Raw genomic sequence first — 27,013 nt, 5'->3', positions numbered from 1 at the left:
TTATGGTTGTATTGTGGGTGATAGGACTAGTTTGTCTTTGGGCTTCTTGTAAAAACAATCTTTATGTTTCATTGCACTGCTCTCTTGGCCCAACAATATGGTTGGAGTGAGGCTGGGAGAGAAAAGAAATTTTGGCATAGATGTAATCGATTTTTGATGAATTAATATAAGCACTCCAATTGACCAAAAAAAAAATGATATGTTGGTTGTGGAGCTTGATTATCTTCCTGATTGTTCAGAGGTTCTTTGTTTCAGCCATGTTGGATCCTTGTTCTTAATGGGGTGGAAACATCACCCGTTTAATCACCGTAGGGGGGGTGGGCAATGACGCATTTTATGAGTCCCCCCTTGGCAAGGGTTCAGGTGCGAAGCTAAAAATAGATGGAAATTTGCCTTGTAAAATATTGTAATTTCGTAGTCAATCTGGGCCATTCATTAGGAAGATGATCTAACAGTAGAAGTTATGTTAGTTTAGGCTTTTTTCCCTGGAAGGAAACCCTCAGATTATATGAAGGAATTGTATTGTGGTTGTGTATTATTATTCTGAGTGAGAAAGAGAGAGGAGATTGTGTGAGAGCGAAGAGGAAATTACAACAGATATGTTGTAGGTTGTATCTCTTCATTTTGTTAGATAATATAAAAGGAAGGATTGATTGTTTACCTATGGATGTAGTCCAAATTGGTTGAACCACATATATTTGTGTCTCTCTTGTTTTATTTGTTTCTCTATTTGTGTTTATGCAATATTTTGTGTGTTACATTGCTCCTTTAATTAATTTTTAACAATTGGTATTAGAGCTGAAGGTCTATTTGGATGATAAACTCACAAGAGAGAAGGGTTCCTGGTTCAAGTAGGAGAAATGGTGGAAGATGGTAGGTTTAGGGTCGAGAAATTTAACGACAAAAACTACCAGTTGTGGAAGATGCAGATGGAAGATTATCTGTATCAGAAAGATATGTACCTAGCATTAAGTGGAAAGACAAAGAAGTTGACGAGTATGTTGAACGAAGAATGAGAGATCCTTAACAAAAAAGCACGAGGAACAATATGGTTGTGCCTAGCAGCATCAGTAGCCTTCAATATTTCGAAGGAAACGAAAACGGAAGGTCTAATGAGGGCCTTGGTGAAACTATATGAAAAAACCTCAACCTCGAATAAGGTATTTCTCATGAAGCGTTTGTTTAATATGAAGATGTCAGAAGGTGGATCTATTGTTGATCATTTAAATTAGTTTAATACGGTTACGAGTCAGTTAAGTTATGTAGGGGTAAATTTTTATGATGAAATTAGGGCTCTGTTATTTCTGTGCTCAATGCTAGAAAGTTGGAATGGCTTGGTTATGGCTATAAGTAACTTTGGCTCTCGATCTAGTACTTTAAATTTTGATGATGTTGTTGGTGCCATCCTTAGCGAGGAAATGCGATGGAAAATATCTGCTGAGACATCAAGTAATTATTTGACTGCAGAGACTAGGGGAAGAAAAATGGAAAGAGGAAGGAGCCCAAGAAATCATATTAAGTCAAGAAAAGGTAGATCCAAATCTAGATCAGGGATAATCACGTTGGAAATGCGGGAAGAAAGGACACCTCAAGAAAGACTGCAAATCTCGTAAGGGAAAAGGAGATGGACAACAAGAGAACAATCATGAAGCGAATGTGATCGGTGATGTTTTGCAATATGCTTTGATTCTTTCATTAGAGAATATTATTGATGCATGGGTGGTAGATTTAGGGGCCTCATTCCATGCCACATCTGATAGGAAACATTTTCATGACTATGTTCAAGGAGATTTTGGACAGGTTCATATGGGTGATGATAAACCCTGTAAAATCATTAGAATAGGTAATGTCTTTATAAAGAAACAAAATGGAAACCAATGGCTATTGAAGGAGGTAAGACATATTCCAGATCTAAAGAAAAATCTAATTTCAACAGGGCAGTTAGGTGGTGAAGGTTGTATAACTACATTCACAGACAAAACCTGGAAGGTCACTAAAGGAGCCATGGTAATAGCAAAAGGAGAAAAGATTGGTACGTTGTATTTATGCAATGGTATTTATAATTATGTTAATGCTTTAACCTCCAAAGGAGAAGATATGACATTATGGCATCATAGGCTCGAGAACATGAGAGAGAAAGGGATGCAAATTATTCACTCAAGAAATTTTTTGCTGGGTATGAAGCATGTTGATTTGGATTTCTATGAAAATAGTGTTTACGGAAAACAGAAGAGAGTTAGATTTATCAAATTTGGGAAAGAAAAGAAGAGCAAAAAATTAGAGATTATGCATACATATGTATGGGGACCTTCTTAAGTATCATCTCTTTGTGGCTCTCGCTATTATGTTACTTTTATTAATGATGCAACTAGAAAAACCTGGATTTATTGTATTCGAAATAAATCTAATGTATTTGATACTCTCAAGAAATGGAAAGCCTTGGCTGAGAATCAGACAGGAAAGAAGTTGAAGTGTCTCAAATAAGACAATGGATGTGAATGTTGCAGCAAAGAGTTTGATAACTATTGTTCAAAGCATGGAATTCAAACAAAGAAGACAGTTCCAGGAACACCATGGGAAAATGGTGTGTCATAAAGGATGAACATGGAAATCATGGAGCGTGCAAGGTGCATGAGATTGCATGCAAGAATTCCCTTACAATTTTGAGCATATGTTATAGATATTGTCATTTATCTAATAAACAGCAGGCCTTCTTGGATGGTGTTATTCTAGAGGATGCATGGACAGGGAAAAAGGTAAAGTACTCATTTTTAAATACTTTTGGTTGTGAAGCTTTTTTCCACATCAATAAAGAAAATACAACAAAGCTTGAGGAAAATCAAAGAAATGTACTTGTATTGGATATGGTGTAAATGATTTTGGTTATCGCTTATATGATTATTTAAATCACAAAACCATTAGGAAAAGAGACGCCATATTCAATGAAAAGGTCATGTATAAGGATCAGATGCAGGAAAAGAAACAAGAAAATGAAAACAAAGAATACACAGTGTTTGATGAGATAACATAAAAAGTAAAGGTTCCTAAAAATCATAATGATCGTCAGCCACAACAAAAACAACAACCACAATAGCAACATGCACCTCAAACACCTGAAAGTGGTGTTAGAAGATCTACTAGGATAAGTAGACCCCCTGAATGATACTCTCCTTCATTATATTATGTATTATTGGCTGGTTATGGTGAACTAGAAAGATATGAAGAAGAAATGAAGGTAAAAACCAAGAAGTGGGAGCAAGCCATGGAAGAAGATATGGACTCCTTGATGCATAACCAGACTTGGGACTTAGTCAAGTTTCTTGCGAGTAAAATAACATTGCAGAATAAATGGGTTTACAAGTTGAAGGAAGAAGATGGAGAAAAACAAAGGTATAAAGCTAGACTTGTGGTGAAGGGGTTTTAACAAAATAAAGGTATAGAATTTCATGAAAATTTTCTCCTGTTGTTAAAATGACTTCAATTAGAACTATTTTAAGTCTAGTGGCAATAGAAGATTTGCATCTTGAGAAGTTATATATATATGCAACAACCACAAGGGTATGAGGTCAAAGGGAAGGAAAAATTAGTGTGCAAATTGAAGAAGATTTTGTATGGCTTAAAACAGAATCCAAGGTAGTGGTATCTAAAATTTGACAGGTTTATGTCTAAACAAGTTTATAATAGATGTCACTCTAACCATTGTGTTTATCTTAAAAGGCAAAATGATGGCAGCCATATTATATTGCAATTGTATGTAGATGACATGCTTGTTGTAGGGTCTAACATGCAAGAAATAAATGTGCTCAAAAAAAAATTGGAAAATTCATTTGCAATGAAGGATTTGGGTGCTGCAAAACAAATCCTTGGTATGAGAATAATTAGAGACAAGAAAAATCACAAATTAACATTGTCTCAGAGTGAGTACATAGAAAAGGTGTTGGAAAGATTTAATATGCAGAATGCAAAACCAGTTAGTACACATTTGGATAGCCATTTAAAACTACGTAAGGAGATATGTCCCAAGGCTTAGGAAGAAATGGATTATATGTGTAAAGTTCCTTATGCATCAGCAATTGGAAGCTTAATGTATGTAATGGTCTACACAAGGCTTGATATTGCACATGAAATGAGAGTTGTAAGTAGGTATATGAACAATCTAGGAAAACAACATTGGATGGTAGTGAAGTGGATTCTCAGGTATTTGAGAGGTACCACAAATAAGGCATTATGCTTTGATGGTTCAAACATTTCTCTACAAGGATATGTTGATGCAGATATGGCATATGATATAGATAACAGGAAGAGCACCACAAGGTATGCGTTTACTGTAGGTGGAACAACTATTAGTTGGGTTTCAAAATTGCAAAACATTGTTTCACTTTCAACAACAGAAGCAGAGTATGTTGCTGCTACAGAGGCTAGTAAAGAAATGATTTTGATGCAAAGGTTTATGGATGAATTGGGTAAGAAGTAGGAGATGGGCAGGTTATACAGTGACAGGCAGAGTATCATACATCTTGCAAAGAACTCGGCATTTCACTCCAAGGCTAAACATATACAGCTCAAGAACCATTTCATACAGCCAGTTTTGGAAGATGGACAATTGAAGTTGGAAAATATACACACTAGCCAGAATCTTGCAGATATGTTAACAAAAGTTGTAACCAGGGAGAAAGTGAGATTCTACTCAGTTTCTATTGGTCTTCAAGTATGATGGTGAAGATGAGAAACAAACAGGTCCAAGTAGAGTCATTTTCCAGCAAGTGAAGCAATGATGGAGTTTATATAATCAGTCTCCAAGTGGGAGATTGTTCAGAGGTTCTTTGTTTCAATCGTGTTGGATCCTTGTTCTTAACGGGGTGGCAATGTCGCCTATTTAATCAACCCCACAACACCCCCCCCCCCCCTTGACAAGGGTTCAGGGGCACTCGAAGCTAAAAATAGATGAAAATTTTCCTTATAAAATATTGTAATTTCGTAGTCAATCTGGGTCATTCATTAGGCATATGATCTGATGGTAGAAGTTATATTAATTTAGGGTTTTTTCCCTAGAAGGCAACCCTTAGTTTATATGAGGGAATTGTATTGTGGTTTTGTATTATTATTCTAAGTGAGAAAGAAAGAGGAGACCATGTGAGAGCGAAGAGGAAATTACAACGGATCTATCGTAGGTTGTATCTCTTCATTTTGTTAGATAATATAAAAGGAAGGACTGGTTGTTTCTCCATGGACGTAGCCCAAATTGGGTGAACCACGTATATTTGTGTCTCTATTGTTTTATGCGTTTCTATATTTTTATTTACGTAATATTTTATTCGTTTCATTGCTCCTTTAATTAATTTCTAACATTTTAGTCAAAAAAATATTCCTTATTAATAATTGATATTTTTTATTCAGAATTTACCGTTGGAATTAATTCTCTCTACATCGTTCCATTATTTGATCTCTTCCTAAGATCAAACTCTCCATATTGTTTTGATGATGACCCACACTAAGTAGTTCGAAATGCATCGACACATTATTTCTCATGTGATTTTTACTGAAATATTTTCATTATACAAAATTTGGATCATAGATTTTGAGAAAAAAATATGATTAAATTTATTAAATTAGTTGTATTTTATAAATAGGGATTTGTGTTATTAGAAAGTTTCTTTTAGCCATCTAGTTGACTTCCAACTATAAAATTTAAATTCTTGCCGACCTAGTTGCCACAATTATCTTTCTTACTTGCATCAATATCCTAAACCTATAAATATTCATCAACCATTTAATTTATATAATTTTACTAGTTCAAATTTATTTATAATCACTTATAACAAATAATTAAAATTAATGATACTCATAACAACCATTCTAATTTAACCTAGTCTCATAATTAATAACCTTGTAGCTAAAAAAATCATAATGACAAAATTCAACAATGTTACGGACTTAGAAAGTCTACCCACTTGATTCAACAATGTCACGTATATAAAATTCTATCCACGTATTGATTCGCATCCTATATAGTTGTATTTATTTAATATTATATTATATTTATATTTATTTAAAAGAAAAACAATGCACTTTAAAATAACTTTGTTTAATTGAAAAAAAATTGAAATATTTAAATTAATTTAATATATTATTAATAATTGCTCATGAGGTGTAGAATAGATTGTGATGGCATATATTGTTAAGTCACTCTGTGATGCGAAGGTCACTGGTTCGACAATTTATGGGCAAAAATCCAGTCATGTTAAGCATTGGTGTGGCCTAGGTCAGGTAAGATTCCCAACTAATTTTGATGGCTTAAACACGACCGAGTTGTGGTTTCTCAAACCACAAATCAAGCCTAAAGTCAAACTCAGACATAAATACTTACCAGAATCATTGATATACAAAGCCATATCGTCATTTCCCTTTCTTATATATATAAAATAAATATCTTTAAAAAAATCCATTTTCTAAAATAGATTTTTTTTTTAAATATAAATTACATTTTTTCAAAATACTTAAAATCCTTGAAATTTAAAATAATAAACAATATTATAACATAATAAAAAATTCAAATTTTTTTGGCCGACGAATCAGGTATGCGACTGTCTGTATCTAACCAATAACATAGCTTGAGGACACCATAAGAACCTGCATAACTTTCTCGAGAATGGACGGGTGCATGAGGGATACGTGCCTTTATCGGCAGGGTGACGCTTGTCTGTATTCCTGAACATGTCATCTCCATAAACGCCATCACTTTATTTTTATTTCGACCTTGCGAATGCTCCCAGTTTTGGCTCATACCAAACTCTTGCTAGCTTTTCTTAACAGGAAAAATGTTGACCTCTGGTGTTGGAGGCTTCATCTGAACACTTTTAGTTTTATGCTGCTACCTCCTCCACAGTTTCTGACTGAGCGTATCATCTCCATTAGCGCCAACTTTCTCCTTTTTTACTATGTCCCCACGAGTTTCTGGCTCAAATCAGCTCTCGCCAGTTTTTCACTAAAAAGAGGTATCTGAACACTTCCTGTTTATGCTGCACCCACTTACTCAGTTTTAGTTTTTTCCCCATTTATCCTGTACTTCCTCTTACATCCGTCGTTTTGGGGATTTTTCCTCTTGTCTATGGGAGGACTCTGTAATTATCTCTGCGTTTCATTTTATTTCCGCTTTTGAGGTTATTTGCCTTCGAGGGGAATTTTTTCGCTATTCGGCTTCATGGTGTTTCTGGATTCACGGTGCTCTCTGCTCGAGAAAAAATGCTCGTTTAATCAGGTCAGTTAAATCTCTCATAAAAGGACAGTTTTTCCTCTTCCTGGAACTTGGAAAATTTAAAGTTTTAAGTGTGATATGGGATATGTTTTTTTTGTTATAGCCATTTCTAAGGTGAAAATCTCATTTTTTTTATTTTCAAAAGTTGGAACTTCTAGCTTTTATCAAAAGGTTGTGGTCTGAATAATAGCTTTCAATCAAAGTCTAATTTCTTGCGGGGAGGATTGTGTTAGTTTTTTTCCTTCAATACCATATGTCAGGGTCTGTTAAATCTGTTTGGTCATGGGTATCTCTCTTTAGTTTGAAGAATTTCTTTGTTATATCCAAGCCCTGTACAGATATTCGATTCAAGATAGGTTCTTGGTGGTCTGTGTACGAGTTTTGCTGTTGTTGTATTGTATGCTCAAATTTTTCATCCTGAAATATCTCCAAAAGCCATTTTAGTCTCTATTTTTTTCTGATACTGGGAAAAGGGAGGGAATTAAGGCTCATTTAACGCATTATCTGTTTCCTATTTCCTTGACTGCATTCTGGAAATACTGGTAATCCTTTTGGCCGAGACTTGCAGCCTCCTCTGGAACCTTCTGTTTCCATGTTTTTCCGGGATCTCACCGGAATCAGAAACCTTTTTCCCGGTTCACGTTTTTCCACTCCTTTGGATCTGTACTGCAGAGTTTTTAAATTTCAAAGATTATGGCGTACAAGGAATGGTATTGGTAGGCATGAAATCGGATCTTGTGGGTCATTAGAAGCCGTCATTATTTTGAACTCTCTTTATTGCTATCCTATGCTGACTCATTTATACGTCACTCCCTCATAACTCCTGATGACTAGCTGGCTTCTTTGGAATCTGATCCCCGCTTTGGAAGGGGAGCTGTTTATTCTCGAGGCTTCCTTCTGTCAGTACTTATGTCAGGCAAGATTTACTTTTCCCTTCCGAGTCATATTTGCTCTGGGTAATATATCCAGAAGCGGTTAGGTCAAACTTATTGCATGATTTACTACCCGATCCGGAAAATCCTTTTTTAGGATTGCTCAGTACACAGGGGGTGGACTTTTATGGACTTGGTGTTACACGCATCGGCCACGGAGGCCATGATCCGAGCAACTGTTCAGGCTGAAACTTGTAAGGGTACCGCCATGTTGTCAAATGACTGGCAGTCCACGCTGGCTGACGTGACTGTCCAACCTTTGCTGCAATCTGATGACCTAGACGGTGATTGTCATCAAAAAACTCAAACATCTCGGGAAGGAAATCGAAGTGAACACCTTCAGAGAGAATATGTAGAATATGAGCTTCCAAACTATTATAAAAAGAACGTAAAACCTGTAAAAACCATCTCGCCACCGGTGACTATTAAGTTAGATAGTATTTATCTAACTGACCGCATTGAAAGTTTACAGGAATACGCCCTCGTTGGCTGATGGTACTTTCCAGAGATGGACGATGCCAGGATGCGAAAGTGGCTAGAGCTACAATGGAAACCTTTGATTGGTTACATCCCCATTATAGCTAAACTGATGAAGGAATGGTATTGTTTTCATTTTCTGAGTGCTAGCGATCTGCAAGCAGTTCAGACTCGTCCATCGGTGCATGGAAGGAGCTTCTTGGCACTATACAAATGGTACATTGGCTATAATCCGTTGAAGAATACTCCCACAAATAACTTAATTTGGGTCAAACTCCCCGGCCTTCCCCTGGAGTTGTGGTCAAAGGAAACTTTAACTGAGATAGGAAATGCCATAGGAAGATGTGTATATGTAGATCCAAGATGTCTGGGGGAAAAAGACAAACGAGTAGCATGGGTTCTCATAGAGAAAGCTTATAGGGGAGGTTTCCCTGACCACATTGAGATATCCTAGAGGGACTTAAAGATAAATCAAAGACTGGACTTCTAGGGAGTCCCCTTCAGGTGTTCAGTATGCCACAAGACAAGGCACCTTATTAAAAATTGTCCTCGATGCCTTGTTTTAAAGAACCGAATATATCAAGGTAAATATCTGTCAGGAAAAAATAAACAGAGGACAAAGTCTCCACAATCTAGAATGGCAAAGGCATCCTCTACTATTAGCTCATCTCCATCAGAATATGGCAAACTGCAAGGGGTTTTTAATTCTGAAGATGATTATCAAAAATTCTCTCCCCCCGGTTAGAAATCAAATCCTCAGTATAAAATTTCTCCATCATCATATCCCCAGAGTCAAGGCATCCTACCTGAAAGCTCGAGAAGATATATCACCCCATTTGATAAAAGGACTTCCAATCTTTTTTGCACGCCCCCTCCGGAACCTAATGTTGATAAAGAAATCCCAATCCCTCTACTGGCTCCCCAGCCAATCAAAAACTGTAATGTGGACTCACATATCACTCTTATCTCATCTTCCTCTCCAACACCAAAAACGGTTTTGACTCATTCTCAAAAAGGTAAAGAACCTATGGTTATGTCTACCCCTCAAAACTCCCCCGTGTCTTCCCCATCAAATTCGATTGGTAGCGACCTGGACTACCTTCTTAGCAAGAAATCGCTCGAACTCAGGCCCCTAACCATTCATAAATCGGGAATTCCATCCTCCCCTCAAATAGCCCAAACTCTGCAAAAAACATTACGGTGAGAAGGAAAAATAATAGGGGTAGCAGGCATTTCAGAGGAAGGGTTGATGGTGCGGGCAGTGGAGTTCAAAATCTTACCTTAGTAGATGTACCTATCATTGACATGACGGAAGAAGGGCCTCTTAGAGCAAGTGTGGCCGAAAAGCCTTCTAAATGACTTTCATTATATCCATGAACATAAGGGGGTTGGGGGTTGATCAAAAATTTTTAGCCTTTAAGAATATTTTCGTTTCAAAACAACGCAAAATCATCTTAATCCAAGAAACCATGCATAGCACACCCGTATCTATTTCTTATTTCAGGAAAATGTTCCCCACTTGGCATATGGCTGCTTTAGAGGTAAATGGTCTTTCAGGGGGTCTGGTAGTTTTATGGGACCCTGATTGGATCAGAGAAAAAGCATACAAATGTTTTGCGGGAATTCTCACATTGGCTTCTATTAGGGGGAAAGACTATCCCATTAACATTTTAAACATTTATGCTCCTTACAAAAACAGGTTAACATACTAGGAGAAATTATTTGCATCAGAGATTTTTGATATTGAGTATTTGATGATTGCAGGAGATCTAAATGTCACTTTAATCTTTGATTAAACATGGGGGAACAGTCAGAAAAAAGATCCTCTTGCTGATCGCATTAGATATGAGCTGCTACACAAGAATCTTGTTGACATTAGTCCGTCTAAAATGTTGCCAACATGGGACAATGGAAGAACTGAAGGAGCATATATAGCAAAAAGGCTTGATTGTTTTATTTTACATGCAAGTATAATTGATAGACTGGGCATGCCTTTTTCATCAATTGGTAATGAATTCATATCAGACCATAGGCCGATATTCCTAGGATGGAGAGAAAAGGGTTTCAGAAAAGGGTATCTGTTTAAATTTAACAGGCTATGTTTAGAAGAAACAGAATTCAATGAAGCCATAATAAGAACATGGAAGGAATTATCAGCAAAAGAAAATATGCCTCCTTTCTTAACTTTTAGAGATAAACTGTCCTCCATCAGAAAGTTTGTAAAAGATTGGCAGTATAAGAAAAGGCATCAAAACAGAATAGCCCTTCGGGAAACTCAGAAGGAATCGGACAACATCTCTCGAGATTTGGCTGTTCACCTTCTCCCCTTCAACATGACATGTCGTGTAAAGGAGATGCAAAGGAAAAAACATAAAATACTGGAACAGGAAGAAGCATCATGGAGATTAAAGAGCAGGGCTATTTGGCTAAAAGGAAGGAGACAGGAACTCAAAATTTTTCCATAGGTTTGCAAGCTCAAGATGAGAAAAAAACTCTATATGGAAAATAAAGGACGGAAAGGGAGACTTTCTATACTCTCAACAAGACATCACAAGTGAAGCCGTGAGATATTTTGAAAACCAATACAAGAGATCTGGTCAATGCAGGATACAGGACATTCTGTGGGGTATCGACCTATTTCCTCAAATGTTTGACGATGAACAAAATGAATGCCTCTTTCAGCTGATAACTGAGGAAGAACTACTAGAAACCATGAAATCCTTTAAAAAGGATAAGTGTCCTGGCCCAGACGGCTGGACGATCGAATTCTTCATCCATTTCTTTGACCTTATCAAATAAGATCTGCTAAGGATGGTCGAGGGCTCTAGAATATCAGGCAGCATTCACCAGATAACATCATCCACTCATATAGCCCTCATCCCCAAGAAAAGGGAAGTAGAATCCTTTCAATATTTTAGGCCGATATCTCTCTGTAACATTTCATACAAAATCATTTCAAAAATTATTGCTGAAAGGATTAAAGAAACTTTATCAAAGCATTTAACAAAGGATCCACATGCTTTTTTGAAAGGAAGAAATATTTTGGACGCTGTTGCTAACACTCAAGAGAGTTTGTTCTCCATGCACACTAAAAAAAGTGAACCAGTCATATTCAAAATTGATCTCCGAAAGGTTTATGATTGCCTTGATTAGGGCTTCATCAGATGTCTTCTTGCAAAGATTGGACTGAAAGCTAACATGATAAACTGGATCATGGCCTGTGTGGAGAAGGTGAACTATGCCATCATCATAAACGAGATTCCATCTCCTTTTTTTCTAGCTGCCAGAGGTCTGCGCCAAGGATGCCTACTATCTCCCCTATTGTTTATCTTGGCAATGAACTCTTTAAGCTTGCACATCAATAAGGTAGTTAGTGAAAACAGGTGTCGCCCATTGACGATTTGCAGGAACAATTATATCTCGCATAATCTATTTGTTGATGATATACTTATCTTTGGAATGCTCTGCAGGCTCACTTGGTTATGCTTATATGACATCCTAGAAAAGTTCCAAAAGGTCACAGGATTACAAATAAATGAGTCCAAATCAGTTATCTTTCATAATGATGGCAATGTGGAATTAATAGAGTGGATATCCTCACTCTTTGGAATAGAGGCGCGGTCCATCAAACATGGAATGAAATATTTAGGATTCCAGTTAAAAGCAAAAGGATACTCTAAAAAGGACTGGCAATGGATAATAGAAAGATACTACAAAAAGATATCAGTGTGGGAATACAAATGCCTTTCAATGGCAGGAAGAGTTATTCTAGCTCCATCAGTTCTAACACAACTTGCGGTATATTGGGCGCATCTCTTTTTTCTTCTTGCAAGCATTATTCAGAAGATGAATAAGATAACTGCTAATTTTATATGGGGTGGCCAGGCTGAGAAAAGAAAATATCACCTGTCTAAATTATCTGATATCCTTTTGCCGAAAAATCTTGGGGGATGGGGCCTTCTGGACCTGTGGAGTTTTGGAAAGGCTCTTCTAAGCAAATCACTATGGAGAGGGATTTTCGGAAAGGGTCCTTGGAGAAATACTTTAAAAAAGAAGTATATGGGCAGTAAGGATATCTCATACTGGTTCAGGTTGGGAAGGATTGGAACCATTTATGGATCAGAAATATGGCTAAGTTTTCGCAAGATAGAAGGTTTTTTCTTAAAGAATTTGGTATGGAGCTTCCAGTCTGGTAGCAGAATTCTCATAAGATTTGATACTTTCCTGAGCAGACAGGAGGAAATCATCTTGCTTGGGACTCTCCTTAATTTTTTCCATAGAAAAGGGTTTTTTACTTGGGACAAACTTATTGCAGAATGGTACGGACCCTTCCCTATTTGGAAAGAAGATGGCAATATGGGGATGACTGATAATGTAGCAAGATAGTGGAAGAATTTAAAAGACTATTTGAGGAACTGTGGAATATATCGCTCCTTAGAAACCGATGTTCTTACATGGAAAGATACAAAAGGTCCATCCCAGGTACGAGTAAAGGACATTTACCAGAATATGATAGCCTCAAGAAGTGCAGCCCTACTTTCCCATGAATTTTTTGGAAATCTGGTTGTCTTCCCAAATCTATTTATTTCTCGTGGCTGGTCTTCCACAACAAAAACTTATCCTGGGATAATTTAAAAAAGAGGATCTGGCAGGGGCCGTGTCTCTGTTCAATATGCAAGTCTGAGGAGGAAACAAACTACCACATGTTCTTATTTTGTCAGAAAACACAGCAATTATGGCAAGCTCTAGAAAATCTATACAGTTTCCCTCATTTTTCTCACTCATCTATAAAAGAGGCATTCTTTTGGTGGAGTGGGCAAAAGGAATCCTGGATGCCTATTTTTATTATTGCCCTTTGGTGCATATGGCAATGGAGGAACAACAAAATCTTCAAGGAAAGTAAGGAGCCTTTCATGGGAGTTCTCCAAAGCATATCATCTCTTTTTGACTCCTTACCTAAAAAGCCACAAAAGGAAAAGAGATCAAATCCCAACAGAAATGTTCATGATCATAACATGCTCCCGAGAGCATTCTTTGATGGAGCTGCACAAAACAACACTTGTGGCTGTGGGATCCACATCATCATGGATGAAAATACACAATATCTTATTTCATGGAATGGGGGTAAAGGGTCCAATTTCAAAGCGGAGGCGATGGCTCTCGCGGGTCTTCTTTCTTTCTGTATTTTCTTTAACATACAGTTTGTATCAATATTCGGGGATTCCAAAGTCATGGTGGATTATGTTTTGGGAAAAATCCATATCAACAATCCTCACCTTGCAGGTTGGATGAATAGAATCGTGTTCCTATGGAGGAGGATGGAAGGATGTTCCATACGGCACATCTACAGAGTACAGAACAAGAAAGCAGACATTTTATCAAAGGAAGGCCTTTTATCGGATTCAGGTGTCTGGAACATGAAGGTAATTTCTGATGAGGAAATTTTCTCTATCAAAGAATTTTCTCTACCTGATACATAATCTCAAATATTGTGGGTTGCAGGTATGCTTTGTTAATTTTTTTCCTTGTTGTTTTCCCTCTGACTTATGTATGGTCGAAACACAATTTGGAATTTCTGAACAGTGCTATTACTCCACAGAGGATCTCAGTTTTTCCAAATTTTGTATATACAAAATTTCTTTTTGTGAACTCTATTACAGCTAAAAAGGTTGTCCATCTGGATTGAACATCAAAACTTTTTTGTTTGGGATTATGCTTCCCTCCTCCTTTCAAATATTTCTGCAATAGATTCTCCATGCGTCCGTTTTTTTCTCATATGAAGTTTCTATCTGGAAAATGTATCTAGCAAATGTATTATCTGCACATTATATATCTTATATAATATAATTATGCTCCTGAATAAATAAATAAAATAAAATCTAAAAATTAATGTCAAAACTCTCTCTCACATATATTATACATATGATGTAAATTAAATTAAGTCATCAATTAAATTAAATATTCACTTGGTAATAACTTCAAATTACACGTATGTATTAATACTACATATATAATATAAATTCAAATCATTAATTAAATAAATTAAATTAAATATTCACAAAGGAAATATCAAATTTATTAAAATACAATTTTTTAAAATAATTTTATCTCTTTTCATACTTAATAAATCCAAAATTAAACCCGGATGCGGGTGCCACGCAACATAAGGACGACGCTCCACCTGCTCAGCATGGGCGGCCTCATGTCTGATCAAGCCATTAACTACCCTCCGCCGCCCTGGATGGCAAGCGTGAGAGCTAAGGAGGGAGAGGACAACAATTCATTGCCGAGGTTAGGCGCCATTAACCGTTGCAGAGAGGAGTTATGGCTTTCCAGTTTCGAGGCAAGCCAGCACAGTTTAAGTATGGTAGGCATATGGAATGTTTTGCATCGAGCAAGGTTCGAATTGGGGATCTGGGCTTCTGGGCTTCAGGTTTCAGGGCGCAAACGCGAGAATTCCCTCTGGCATCAGAAGGTGGCGATAAAGCATCACAGGGGGGCGAAGTTGGTTTCACTCCCGCATCGAACTTCAAGGAAGCCATGCCGCCGAGACAGAGGCTCATCAGCCGTCGAGGCACGGGTCGAGGCGGATCCTCACGCCCCCCGGTTGCCAATCCATCATCAAGCTGCTGCCGCTGTCTGTGCCACCGGGTGGCTGAAGCAAATCCCATCCAGTCGCAGCAATACATGGATGCCAGGACGCCGGATTCCAGTGCTGCTCCGCTACCCGCGTTTGGTTCAGCGGTATTCTCCTTCAGCGGTGCCCAGGGAAATTCCAACATTCAAGCTCACGTCTCAGTCCTATTCCTGGAGGAAGCGAAAGAAGAGATTGAGGAGAAACCCAGCGCCCAAATTCACATTGCTGAAAGCTCTAGAGCAGCTGAGCAAAAGGCAGAAGCACAACCTGAGCCAGGGGTCGCTCCACCTTCATCTCAACCAGCGCCCGCTTCAGGCAAGGCCAAGTATGATTGGGGACCTCCCCCAGAAGGCGAATATTGGATTTACCCGGAGGATTCGGACGAATAATCGTCGGCTCAACCCTGCCCTCAGACAACGCTCAGGTTTTCTTGTAAACTGTCTCTCTTTTCGCAAATTCTCAATGTATGCCGTGAATGTTTATGTTTGGCCTCACAATTATGCAGTTTTGTGCATGACCATGCCCCTGCGCGGGATTTTGCTGGAAAATTTCTTACTCTCTCTCCTGCCCCTGCGTGGGTTAGTTAATTTTGTTTTTTCTGGTCTTCAAAGCTCTATAGCCCCTGCGTGGGCTTCCAGTCTCAGTCACAGAGCCCATGTTTGGGTGAATGGTTTTGATGGTGTCGCCCCTGCGTGGGTTTTCAGTTACGATGAGGGGGCCCTTGCTTGGGTTGCTGGTCTTAATGGTGTCACCCCTACGTGGGTATTCAGTCTCGATGAGAATACCATCCTTCTAGAGCGCCACCCCTGGCCTCTGACGACTTGTTATCCTGGCTGTAACTGTTTTCTGCTGATACTGTAAATAATAGAAGTAGCATAGTTTTTAACGATAAAAAAAAAAAAAAAGAATCCAAAATTAAAATAAATTTATATTAATTAAATTAACAAATAATAAATTAGAAAAAAACATATTCACAATTAAAATAAATATAGGAAATATCAAATTTATTAAAATACATTTTTTAAAAATAATTGTATCTCTTTTCATACTTAATAGATCCAAAATTAAAATAAATTTATATTAATTAAATTAACAAATAATAAATTAGAAAAAAAATATATTCATAATCAAAATAAACATACATTAATTAAATTTTGATGGGTATTAATGAATATGAAATGGGGGCTTCAGAGGTTGTGCTCGTCACCCCAAACGTGATGGTATTAATGTAGGGGGGGCATGGCTAGCACCCACATGTAATTGCATGCATATCCCTAGTTGATATTAGCCATTATCATATGAATTGTTTGGAGTTTGAGAGTTATGGTTTGAGTGGAGGTGAGGGTTGGTCCTCAACCTCCCAATGCTTGCGTTATGCTCCAATTGACAACGTTGACAGTTATGTATTAGGGCTTGCATTTGTAATGGAGTTGGTGAGGCATGAGCCCTCTGGCCCGCGAGGGTGTTGGTGACAACAACAGAGTACCATTAGCATTTTGGCATATGGTTGGATTCTTATAACCTAAGAATACAATGGGTTGGTGAGGGCGTCATTTGCTTCTCGCAATGTGAAAAGTCAAGTTGATTTCTTTCTTCGCTTTGGTATTTCGCTTATTGTAATTTTGTGTTTGGGTCTGAGGTTGTAAATTAGAGTCTTAAGCAGGGATTGAGAGACAATCCTATTTCGATTTTGAATTCATGGAGGACATGTCATCTTGGGTTCCTAACCTTAGGCACATCGGGGGCAAGAAGAACCAATATCTGAATTCTATGGCTTTTCACTAGCAATTGAAGACCTTACTAGGTCTGGTCATGGAAGTCAAGCAACTAGAGTAATATAACGTCTTCGTTGTTGAAAAATGCAGCAAGAAATTCTTAATTGGATTTTGCTTTAGTCAAATTGAGGAAATCTGAAATTCTGCATCAACATATAGTCTAAATGAGTTAACTAAGGTGGCATGGTTGATATCAACATAAAATCTAAAAATTAATGTCAAATCTCTCTCTCACATATATTATACATATAATTTAATTTAATTTAAATCATCAATTAAATTAAATATTCACTTGGGAATAATTTCAAATTACACATATATATTAATACTACACATATAATATAAATTCAAACCATTAATTAAATATTCATGGAGGAAATATCAAATTTATTAAAATGCAATTTTTTTTTAAAATAATTTTATCCCTTTTCATACTTAATAGATCCAAAATTAAAATAAATTTATATTAATTAAATTAACAAATAATAAATTAGAAAAAACATATTCATAATTAAAATAAGCATACATTAATTAAATTTTGATGGGCATTAATGAATATGAAATGGGGGGTTCAGAGGTTGTGCTCATCACCTTCAAACGTGATGGTATTAATGTAGGGGGGGCATGACTAGCGCCCACATGTAATTGCATGCAGATCCCTAGTTGACACTAACCATTATCATATGAAGTGTTTGGAGTTTGAGATTCATGGTTTGAGTGGAGGCAAGGGTTGGTCCTCGACCTCCCAACGCTTGTGTTACACTCCAATTGACAACGTTGACAGTTATGTATTAGGGCTTGCATTTGTAATTGAGTTGGTGAGGCATGAGCCCTCTAGCCCATGAGGGTGTTGGTGACAACAACAGAGTACCATTGGCATTCTGGGCTATGGTTGAGTTCTTATAACCTAAGGATACAATGGGTTGGTGAGGGTGTCATTTGCTTCTTGCAATGTGAAAAGTCAAGTTGATTTCTTTCTTTGCTTAGGTATTTCGCTTATTGTAATTTTGTGTTTGGGTCTGAGGTTGTAAATTAGAGACTTAAGCAGGGATTGAGAGACAATCCTATTCCGATTTCGAAATCATGGAGGACATGTCATCTTGGGTTCCTAACCTTAGGCACATCGGGGGCAAGAAGAACCAATATCTGAATTCTATGGCTTTTCACGAGAAAATGAAGACCCTACTAGGTCTGGTCATGAAAGTCAAGCAACTGGAGTGGTATAACGTCTTCGTTGTTGAAAAATGCAGCAAGAAATTCTTAATTTGATTTTTCCTTAGTCAAATTGAGGAAATCTAAAATTTCGCATCAAGATATAGTCTGGATGAGTTAATTGAGATGGCATGGTTGTTATCATTAAGTTAGCTTAGTTAATTCGAGTTATTTAATTCAAGTTAATTGAACTAGTTGGTGGTCACTTGAGTAGCAGGACGTCATTCTAACTCAAAGATCATCTAGTTAACTGATAAATCAACTAATGATTAGCTCATGCATGCAAAGAATATGAGTTGTCCATTTGTGGTGGAGTTTCCAAGGAAATTAACCGACAGTTGTAAACTAGTTGAGTGTACATGTGTTTCATGAGGTAGGGTGGACCATCCTTGGGAATTGCACAATCAATTAAAGGAATTCCCTAATTAATAGGAGCCTAATTCCTCAAGGAAAAACGTAACAAATTAGAGGTGTGGTGAGCTAGTTTGGTGTGTTGAACTGGTTAAGTACTAGTCAAATCAATGATTCAGTAGGAGATAATAGAATGTCTTTTGTAGGTTGAGCTCTGGGATTGAGCTGAAAATTGTAATAGCTTCTCTTACTCACTTGATTAATGAACACAAGGTTGAAGGTGTTTTTAGCGGTTGTTTTCCCCTTATATATGTGTGTGTGTGTGTGTGTGTGTGTTTTCATGTGCATGTGTGTTATTTCTTATTGCATGTTTATGAGTTGTGCTCTCAATCGTGAATTGAATTTTGCTGATGAGTAGAATAGATTTGAGTCTTGTGTTTTAGTTAAATTTCATAAGAAGTTTCATATCTACACATTAATTTCTACATGGTATCAGAGCAGGATTCATAGTAGAGAAAAAAAATTAAAGTTGTTATTGCAAGAGGATCGAATTTGCAGCATTAATTCTTCAGAGCTAGCAGGATGGCTTTCTATGGTCTAAGACTTGAGTATTCCCTTGAGGGAAGCTCAAACTTTGTTGCTTGGAAGGACCGCATGGAGGCAGTGCTGGAGGACAATGGGTTGAAGGAATTTTTTGAGATTGACATTTCAAAACTAGGATCATCTAATGTCAAGGATCTACTAGAATGGAGGAAGTGTGTAGCCAAGGTGAGGAGAATCATATTGGAGGGAGTAAAGGACCACATTGTCTCAAATATCCACGGGAAAGAAACTCTGTATGCAATGTGGCAAGCATCGGCAAATTTGTTCCAGAATAGTAGTGACCACAAGAAATTGGCACTCAAGAATAAACTTTGAAATATCAAGATGCAAAAGAATGACTCTATTCAACAGTATCTGAGCAGGTTCACACAATGTCGTGATGAACTTGGTGGAGTTGGTGTTATTGTTGTAGAAGATGATTTGGTAAGCCTATCCCTTCTAGGCCTTCCTAAGAGTTGGCATAGCTACCAAGATTCGGTGAACGGAAGAGAAAAACTACCAAATTGGGAATGCTTATGGTCTCATTTGGTACAAGAGGAAATAAGGCAGAATACCAGAGGCGAAACTTCATCGAAAGGAGCAGATGAAGAGGACTTTTCTCTAGTGGGAAAATGAATGAACACCAAGGGAAAGAATTCCCAAGGTGAGGCTAATTCCAACCCATAGGGCAAGAAGAAAGACTTGTCCAAAATTAAATGCTTCAATTGTCATGAATTTGGGCACTATGCCACTAAGTGTCAACACAAAAATTCCAGCAAGAAGGAGCTTGCAGTAGTAGTAGAACGTGAAGCTTTGGCTTCATAGTTCGAGCTTGACTTCACCCTTATCGCATGCATGTTGAGCACCGTGATGGGGAGTGTGTGGTACTTGGACAATGGTGCCTCGTTCCACGTGACGGGGAACATACACTTTTTTAGTGACTTAGAGAAGAAATATCTCCATATGAACATTGAGTTTGGAAAAGATGGAAGGTACAACATAACCAGGATTGGTACAATCACCTTTCAGAGGGAGTCGGGCTCCCCTCTCAGACTCAAGGATGTCATGTTCGTTCCAAGCCTAAAGAAAAATCTCATCTCAGTAGCAGTGTTGGAAGACCGTGGTAACGATATGATCTTTAGCAGAGGGAAAGTATTCCTGAGACACATAGCCATGGAGCAGGTGATGCAGACCGGTGCTCGAGTCAAGAACCTATATGCACTTGAGGTAGAAGATGCATGCAAATCTTTGAGGAGCAAGGCAAGGGTTAGAGACATGATGGTTGAGAGGGAGCATGATTTACCTCTCAAAATGAAGCCTCAAAAGGAGTCTCGAGAAGTTATGGAGCAACCATAATTAGCTCACGCATGCAAATAATACGAGTTTCCCAGTTGTGGTGGAGTTTCCAAGGCTGTTAATCGACAGTTGTAAACTAGTTGAGAGTACAGGTGTTGCATGAGGTCAGGTGGACCATCCTTGGGAATTGTGCAATCAACTAGAGGAATTCCCTAATTAATAGGGGGCCAATTCCTCAAAGAACAACACAAGGAAATAGGGGTGTGGTGTGCTCGTGTGGTGTGCTAAATTGGTTAAGTACTAGCCAGATCAATCATTCAGTCAGACAGAATATAATTGCTTTTGTAGGTTGAGCTTTGGCATTGAGTTGACAATCGTAATATATTCTCTTACTCACTTGATTAATGAACACAAAGTTGAAGGGGTTTTTAGCAGTTGTTTTCCCATTAGATATCAATGTGTTTTCATGTGCATGCGTATTATTTCTTATTTCATATTTATGAGTTGTGCTCTCAATTTTGAATTGAATTCCGCAGATGAGTAGAGTAGATTTGAGTCTTGTATTTTAGTTAAATTTCATATGCAATTTCATATCTCCACATTAATGTCTACATTTTCCACCCTAGAAGAAAAGGATGCTTAAAAATCAATGCTTCTACTTGGACAACAATGGCTCCCACCTGGGTCATGTGGAGGGGCATATTGGTTATGGTCTTGATAGCGGGGATCCGACAGATCCACCGAGTTTGAGCGTGAGGGTACTAACATGTACTTTAGGAAGGAAATTCAAGACACTTCTTTGAGAATTCAACGCAGTGGTTGGCATAAACACATGGGCCGTGATGGTAGGAACGTTGAAAAGGTCAAAGGTTTGTTGGTCAGTGTTCCATCCAGATGGCTTTACAGTTTGACTTCTTTTGTTTTTTTGGCCTAGTTAGTAGGGCTTTTGACTATCATGATGTACTTAGTTATTGGTTGTATATGTGTTGGCTATGGTGTATTGTTGTGAGCGAAAACTTTTATAACTAGTGTCCTTTAGAGAAATCCAAAACTAATAATAGTAAGAGTATTATTTTGAAGAGAATTAAAATCCTCAAAGAACAATCTAGCAAAATCAGATAACCTTAAGTTTCCTTCATAATACAACACATTAATTTACCAAAAAACCACTCCATTAACTAAATTAACAAATAATAAACTAAAAAAATTCATATTTATGTTAAGTTGCTTTAAAAAAAGTAAAAAATTCTACATTAAATCACTCAAAATAAATTTATACTAAATAAAATAAAAAATAACATAAATACAAACTATCAATATACTAAAATAACCACTCATTTCTAACATACATGAACAAATTATTATCAAAATCATATTCCTAACCAATACAATAGGTTAAAATAATCCATCATTTTATAACCTAACAAAAAATTATTATGAAATAATTTCATAACAAATATGCGACAGTTTAATTAATTCAATTCAATTCAACTTTAGTCAATCCAAAACTTTTTGTATGAACTAAGAATTAATTAAAATCGTTAAAAAAATATTTTTATATTACTTTAAAATTTGATAATTTTTCTTATAGTTATCGATGTAATAATATTTAACATAACATTAATTTAATTTTAACTAATTATATATTTCGTGTATTTGAGAAGCGTGAGGTGTCATCACTTTTAAGCGTGAAGTGGAACCACTTTTAATGAAAGTCGTTCCTTAATGTAACATCGTGGAGGAAGGAAATCCACACTGCTAAGATGAGTTTGACCAAATTTATGATCAATACAGAAATTACAAGCAACCACATCTTTGTTTTTCATATTTGAGGCCTTCGTTCAATTGTTGCCGCAACTGCTCAAGCACACTCCCACCCAATAGCGGTTTGGGGCATCCACGAACATCAAGAAGCTCTAACGACATTAAATGTTCCACGCCGGGCAGCTCCCGGATCTCACGGCATTGCTGAACATTTAATGTTTTAAGCTTTGTCAGTTGCCCCAACCAGGGTATGCTCCTCAGCTTCACACATCCAGCAACATTCAACCTCTTCAAAGAAGTCAAACATTCCACCCCTGGCAGCTCTTGTATCTTACGACATCCACTAACATCCAGATGTGTAAGCTTTGTGAACTGCCCCAACCCTGGTATGCTCCTTAGCTTCTCACATCCACCAGCACCCAACATCTCCAAAGAAGTTAAACATTCCACCCCTTGCAGCTCTTGTATCTCACGACATCCCCTAACATCCAGAAGTGTAAGCTTTGCGAACTGCCCCAACCCTGGTATGCTCCTTAGCTTCTCACATCCCATAACACTGAACCACTTCAAAGATGTCAAACATTCCACCCCTGGTATGCTCCTTAGCTTCTCACATCGCCTAACACTGAACCACTGCAAAGATGTCAAACATTCCACCCCTGGCAGCTCTTGTATCTCACGACATCCACTAACATTCAGAAGTGTAAGCTTTGTGAAATGCCCCAACGCTGGTATGCTCCTTAGCTTGTCACATCCACTAACATCCAACCACTCCAAAGAAGTCAAACATTCCACCCCTGGCAGCTCTTGTATCGCAAGACATTCCTGAATATCCAATGTTGTAAGCTTTGTAAGCTGCCCCAACCCTGGTATGCGCTCGAGCTTCTTACATCCTCTAGCACACAACACCGCCAAAGAGGTCAAATATTCCACACCTGGTAGCTCTCGTATCTCATGGCATTTCTCAACAATTAGACGTCTAAGTCTTGAAAGCTGGCCCAAGCCTTGTATTCTCTCGAGCTTCTCACATCCCTCAACAGCCAAAGTCTCCAAAGATACCAGTGTTTCAAAACCGGGGAGGTCCTCAACATTGACACAGCTACTGATGTCGAGATCTGGAGGTTTTGACAGACCACAAATCCATCCTAGTTGCCTCAATTCATGACACCCCCTCAAGGACAGTCGTTGAAGGTTGGGGCAAACACCCTCTTCAAAAAATACCTCCCTTATTTCTGTGCCTGACACCTCCAATGTCTTGAGCAAAAACATGCACATGCCATTGGAGGAATTCAATTTATTCATTGTTCTTTCCCCTTGTAATGATAAGTGTCTTTCTTTGTGTCCTCCAACCCTTTTAAATGGAAGTTCGCGCAACGGACAATCTGATACCACTAGAGATTCTAGATTGTTCATCTTGAGAAGGTGTTCTGGTAGATATTCTATCCCACAATTTTCTATATCCAAATGTGTCAACTGAGTCAACAGTTCAATGGAATCGGGCAAGGATTTCAATTGCGGCGAAGAAGAGAGTGAGAAGATCTTCAAGCTCTTGAGGTCACCGAGCCAGAGTGGAAGTGCTTCCAACAAATCGCTACCTAATTTTAGAACTTCCAAATTGCAGAGGTCTCCAATAACGCTAGGCAATTCTTTTAACTTTGTTTCCTGCAAATATAACTGTTGCAAGGACTGTTGACGTGCGACTTGGGGTGGCAAATCTACCAACTGACTGCACGATGAAAGATCTAAGTGCTCCAGCATTTTAATATCTCCCAGAGTTCCATTGTCGATGGCCAAATTCTCGCAACCCCTCAATGAAAGACGTTTCAGGCGAGTTAAATTGCCAAATGAATTGGGAAGAGTGAGCAAAGAGGAAGCACCTTCCAAATCCATGAGCTGTAAGTTATTTAACTCTCCAAATGAAACAGGTAGCGACACCAATTATGAGAACCCTTTGAAAATTAAGTATTTCAAAGAGTGCAAATGACAAAATTCGTCCGGCAACCTTTCGACGGTCACTGCTTTGGAGTGATTCCATATGGCGATCCTTTGGAGGTACTTCAGCTGCCCTATAGATCTTGGAATCTCTGAGAGGGGAGCCGAGATATTTAACTCTCTCAGATCGAGAGGCAACACCTGCAATGTTCACGTTTCAACATAAGATTGTAGCCTACAAAATGAGAAATTAAATGAAGAAGTATAAACGCACACATATTTTCGTACTTTAGATTGATGTGGCCACAGTCTATTCAAAGTGCTTCCCTGCATTTCCAGAACTCTTAACTTCGTCATCGGAATCCAGTCAGGAAGGGAAGAGTGGGAAAATCCATACCAACGGAGCCATGTCAAATGCGGTTTCTGCTCCCTCAATATGTCTTCTAAATGATCTTCTTCAGTTGCAACAAGCTGCAACTTACTAAAATCGAAATTACTGAATAGAGGCCTGATCCGTGATACTTGTGAAGTCGGGGTATTTGAAAGGTCGGGATGTTTATCCGTGAAGAAATCAAGGGAGGAACTAACCATACTTATTCCGCTAACCTCAGATATTACCTGCTCATTGATCAAGAAAAAAAATCTACAGTGAACTAATCTAACTTTGTCACGAAATAAGAAATTTTGAAGCTTAAAATTTAATTAAACCAAAGAAAAAGGTTTGGATTGTCGAAGTACTTACATGTGAGAATCGCTGTAACAAATCATCAGTGATATTGGTTGTCGAACCCCAAATACGAAGGGGCATGACTTCCTTGGCAAATTTTCTTCCAAGATCCCTAATATGATCATGCATATTTATTTTATTTTCAGTGTCCACATCTAACAGACACTTGTCCTGCAGATTTTGAAGCCCAACATTACCCCATATCCTGATAGCTTTATCTCTGTCTTGTCCTATGAAGAAACAAGCAATATCTAATAATATTGACTTATCATTTTCCTCAAGTGAGTCATAACTTATTTTAAAACAGCCCTCTATCTCCTTGGGAAAATTTGTTTGAAGTCGAACCAATCGATCTTCCCAGTAATCATATTGTTGTCCATAAACTAGTGCGCCCACCACTTTCAATGATAGTGGCAATCCATCACACACTTTAACAAACCGATCTACCAAATCTGCAAATTCTGGTAGTGGCTGTGGCTGATTAAAAGCATAGGAACAGAAGAGTTGTTTGGATTGCGGGATATTCAATCCCTTTAAATAATAAAGGTATCCCTCTAACACTCCATGGCTTTTAAGGACATGCTTGTCACGCGATGTAAGCAAAATCAAGCTTTCAGGGCTAAGAAAACCCTTAATTGTCAAAAGCACTTCTTGTTGATTTGTATCATTTACATCGTCTAAAACTAAGAGAGCGTGACAGGATAAGGGATGCTTTCGTATACCTTCCTCTGTACACTCAGTTTTTATATTTCCAAGTTTCAAGCCTTCAATGAGCTTACTTTTTTCTATATTTCCAAGTTTCAAGCCTTCAATGAGCTTACTTTTTAAAATATTTACAGACATTTCCCTAACATTGAAAATAAAGGCGGATTCGTTGTACTTTGACCTGTTAAGGTTGAAGAATGCTTTGGCCAGTGTCGTTTTTCCGACCCCGCCTACACCCAAGATCCCCACAACTTTGGGTTTCACCTGCTTCTCCTGCGCCTGCAACACTGTCTTTTCAAATTCTTCTAGTTTTAGGTCCAACCCAGTTGGATATTGAGCCACATCCAAAGGTCGTTTTGGAACATTTTGTAAAACCCTTTTGAGGACGTAATCCAAAAGCTCGCCCTCGTCCCTGAATAATACACATTGATGAAGTAAAATAGGAAGTTAGAAAGTAAACATCATGTACCTTATATCATGCCAACAAATCCAATACGATTACAGATTGCCAAAGATTGTGGGAGATCCTCACCCATTATATTGTTTCAGTTCGAAACCGCTCAGATCTGCAACATATGAAAGTGTGGTTCTCCAATTCTGAATAGTGTCTGAACTGTAGCGTGGTTTTTGACCACCTGTTTGAGGGTCGGTTATTCTCTTGTCCTGGAGCTTCTGCAGGGCTTCAGCGTACCTTCCTTTTGTCTCTGTATATCGGACCTCAGAAGGATCCACCTTAAAAAAGATGGGAAGAATGGTAACCCGCTGAGGACTGGTAGCCTTGGCGTTTTTCATGAAAACAAGCTCATTAAGACACCAACTAGATTCCGCATACCTTTCGGAGAAAATTGCAATTTGGACTGAGGCACCGCCGATAGCTTGTTCTATTTGAGAAGAAAAATTGTGTCCCTCCTCCAATTCCTCCCTGTCCAAAAAGACGCTCAATCCATGATCAAGAAGGCGTCTATAGAGATGGCTCGCGAAGGTGTCTTTTACATCCGGCCCGCGGTGACTTATGAAGACGTCGAAGCGGGAACAAGAAAACGAGGCAAAGGATGAAGCCGAGGAAGAAGAAGCAGCAGAAGCATTGTCATAGTGACCTGGGGCGGTAGCTAGGTTTGCCATTGCCATGGGAATCTGGATAAGTATGGACTGCCGAACAGAAGTAACAAATGAAATGTAATTATGGACGGCTGAACAGAAATAATAATGAGATGTTGAAGCAAAGACGGTCTATTTTGATCGGTGGAAACTGCAAGCGAGCGGAGGAAGAGCGTTATAAAGGTGCAATTGATGGGTTGAGCGATGGTGTGAAATGGGCACTTTCAATACAAAGACGCGTCACGACAGCTTCAATTACCAGCACTGTAG

At 38.1% G+C, this 27,013-nt stretch overlaps 2 protein-coding genes across 2 annotated transcripts; both read right to left on the bottom strand.

Annotated features, from left to right (window-relative positions):
* Nucleotides 1-22,314: 22,314 nt before the first annotated feature.
* LOC149216061 (uncharacterized) lies at nt 22,315-24,877 on the bottom strand. The gene is made up of 2 exons (XM_089389805.1): nt 24,502-24,877; nt 22,315-24,414 (listed from the first exon to the last, which is right to left on the bottom strand). Exon 2 carries the CDS (start codon nt 24,169-24,171, stop codon nt 22,315-22,317), a length of 1,857 nt encoding a protein of 618 aa, XP_089245931.1. The 5' UTR covers nt 24,172-24,414; nt 24,502-24,877.
* On the bottom strand, nt 24,424-26,767 carry LOC149216060 (disease resistance protein Roq1-like). Its single transcript, XM_089389804.1, has 3 exons — nt 26,178-26,767; nt 24,956-26,057; nt 24,424-24,831 (listed from the first exon to the last, which is right to left on the bottom strand). The coding sequence occupies exons 1-3, from the start codon at nt 26,765-26,767 to the stop codon at nt 24,424-24,426; spliced, it is 2,100 nt and encodes a 699-aa protein (XP_089245930.1).
* Nucleotides 26,768-27,013: the final 246 nt, after the last annotated feature.

This window comes from Pinus tabuliformis, chromosome 1_1 (genome assembly GCF_031772625.1).
Source record: "Pinus tabuliformis cultivar Carrire ecotype Pingquan chromosome 1_1, CPIR1, whole genome shotgun sequence".
NCBI lineage: Eukaryota > Viridiplantae > Streptophyta > Pinopsida > Pinales > Pinaceae > Pinus > Pinus tabuliformis.
This window is presented reverse-complemented; position numbering and strand designations above follow the sequence as displayed.

Excerpts from the sequence above, each read along its gene's own strand:
- LOC149216061 (XM_089389805.1), bottom strand. The coding sequence starts at position 24,171 with ATGGATTTGGAAGGTGCTTCCTCTTTGCTCACTCTTCCCAATTCATTT.
- LOC149216060 (XM_089389804.1), bottom strand. The coding sequence starts at position 26,767 with ATGGCAAACCTAGCTACCGCCCCAGGTCACTATGACAATGCTTCTGCT. Across the intron at positions 26,058-26,177 it reads GAACTGAAACAATATAATGG|GGACGAGGGCGAGCTTTTGG; the intron begins GTGAGGATCTCC and ends TGTATTATTCAG. Across the intron at positions 24,832-24,955 it reads TGTTACAGCGATTCTCACAT|GTAATATCTGAGGTTAGCGG; the intron begins GTAAGTACTTCG and ends ATCAATGAGCAG.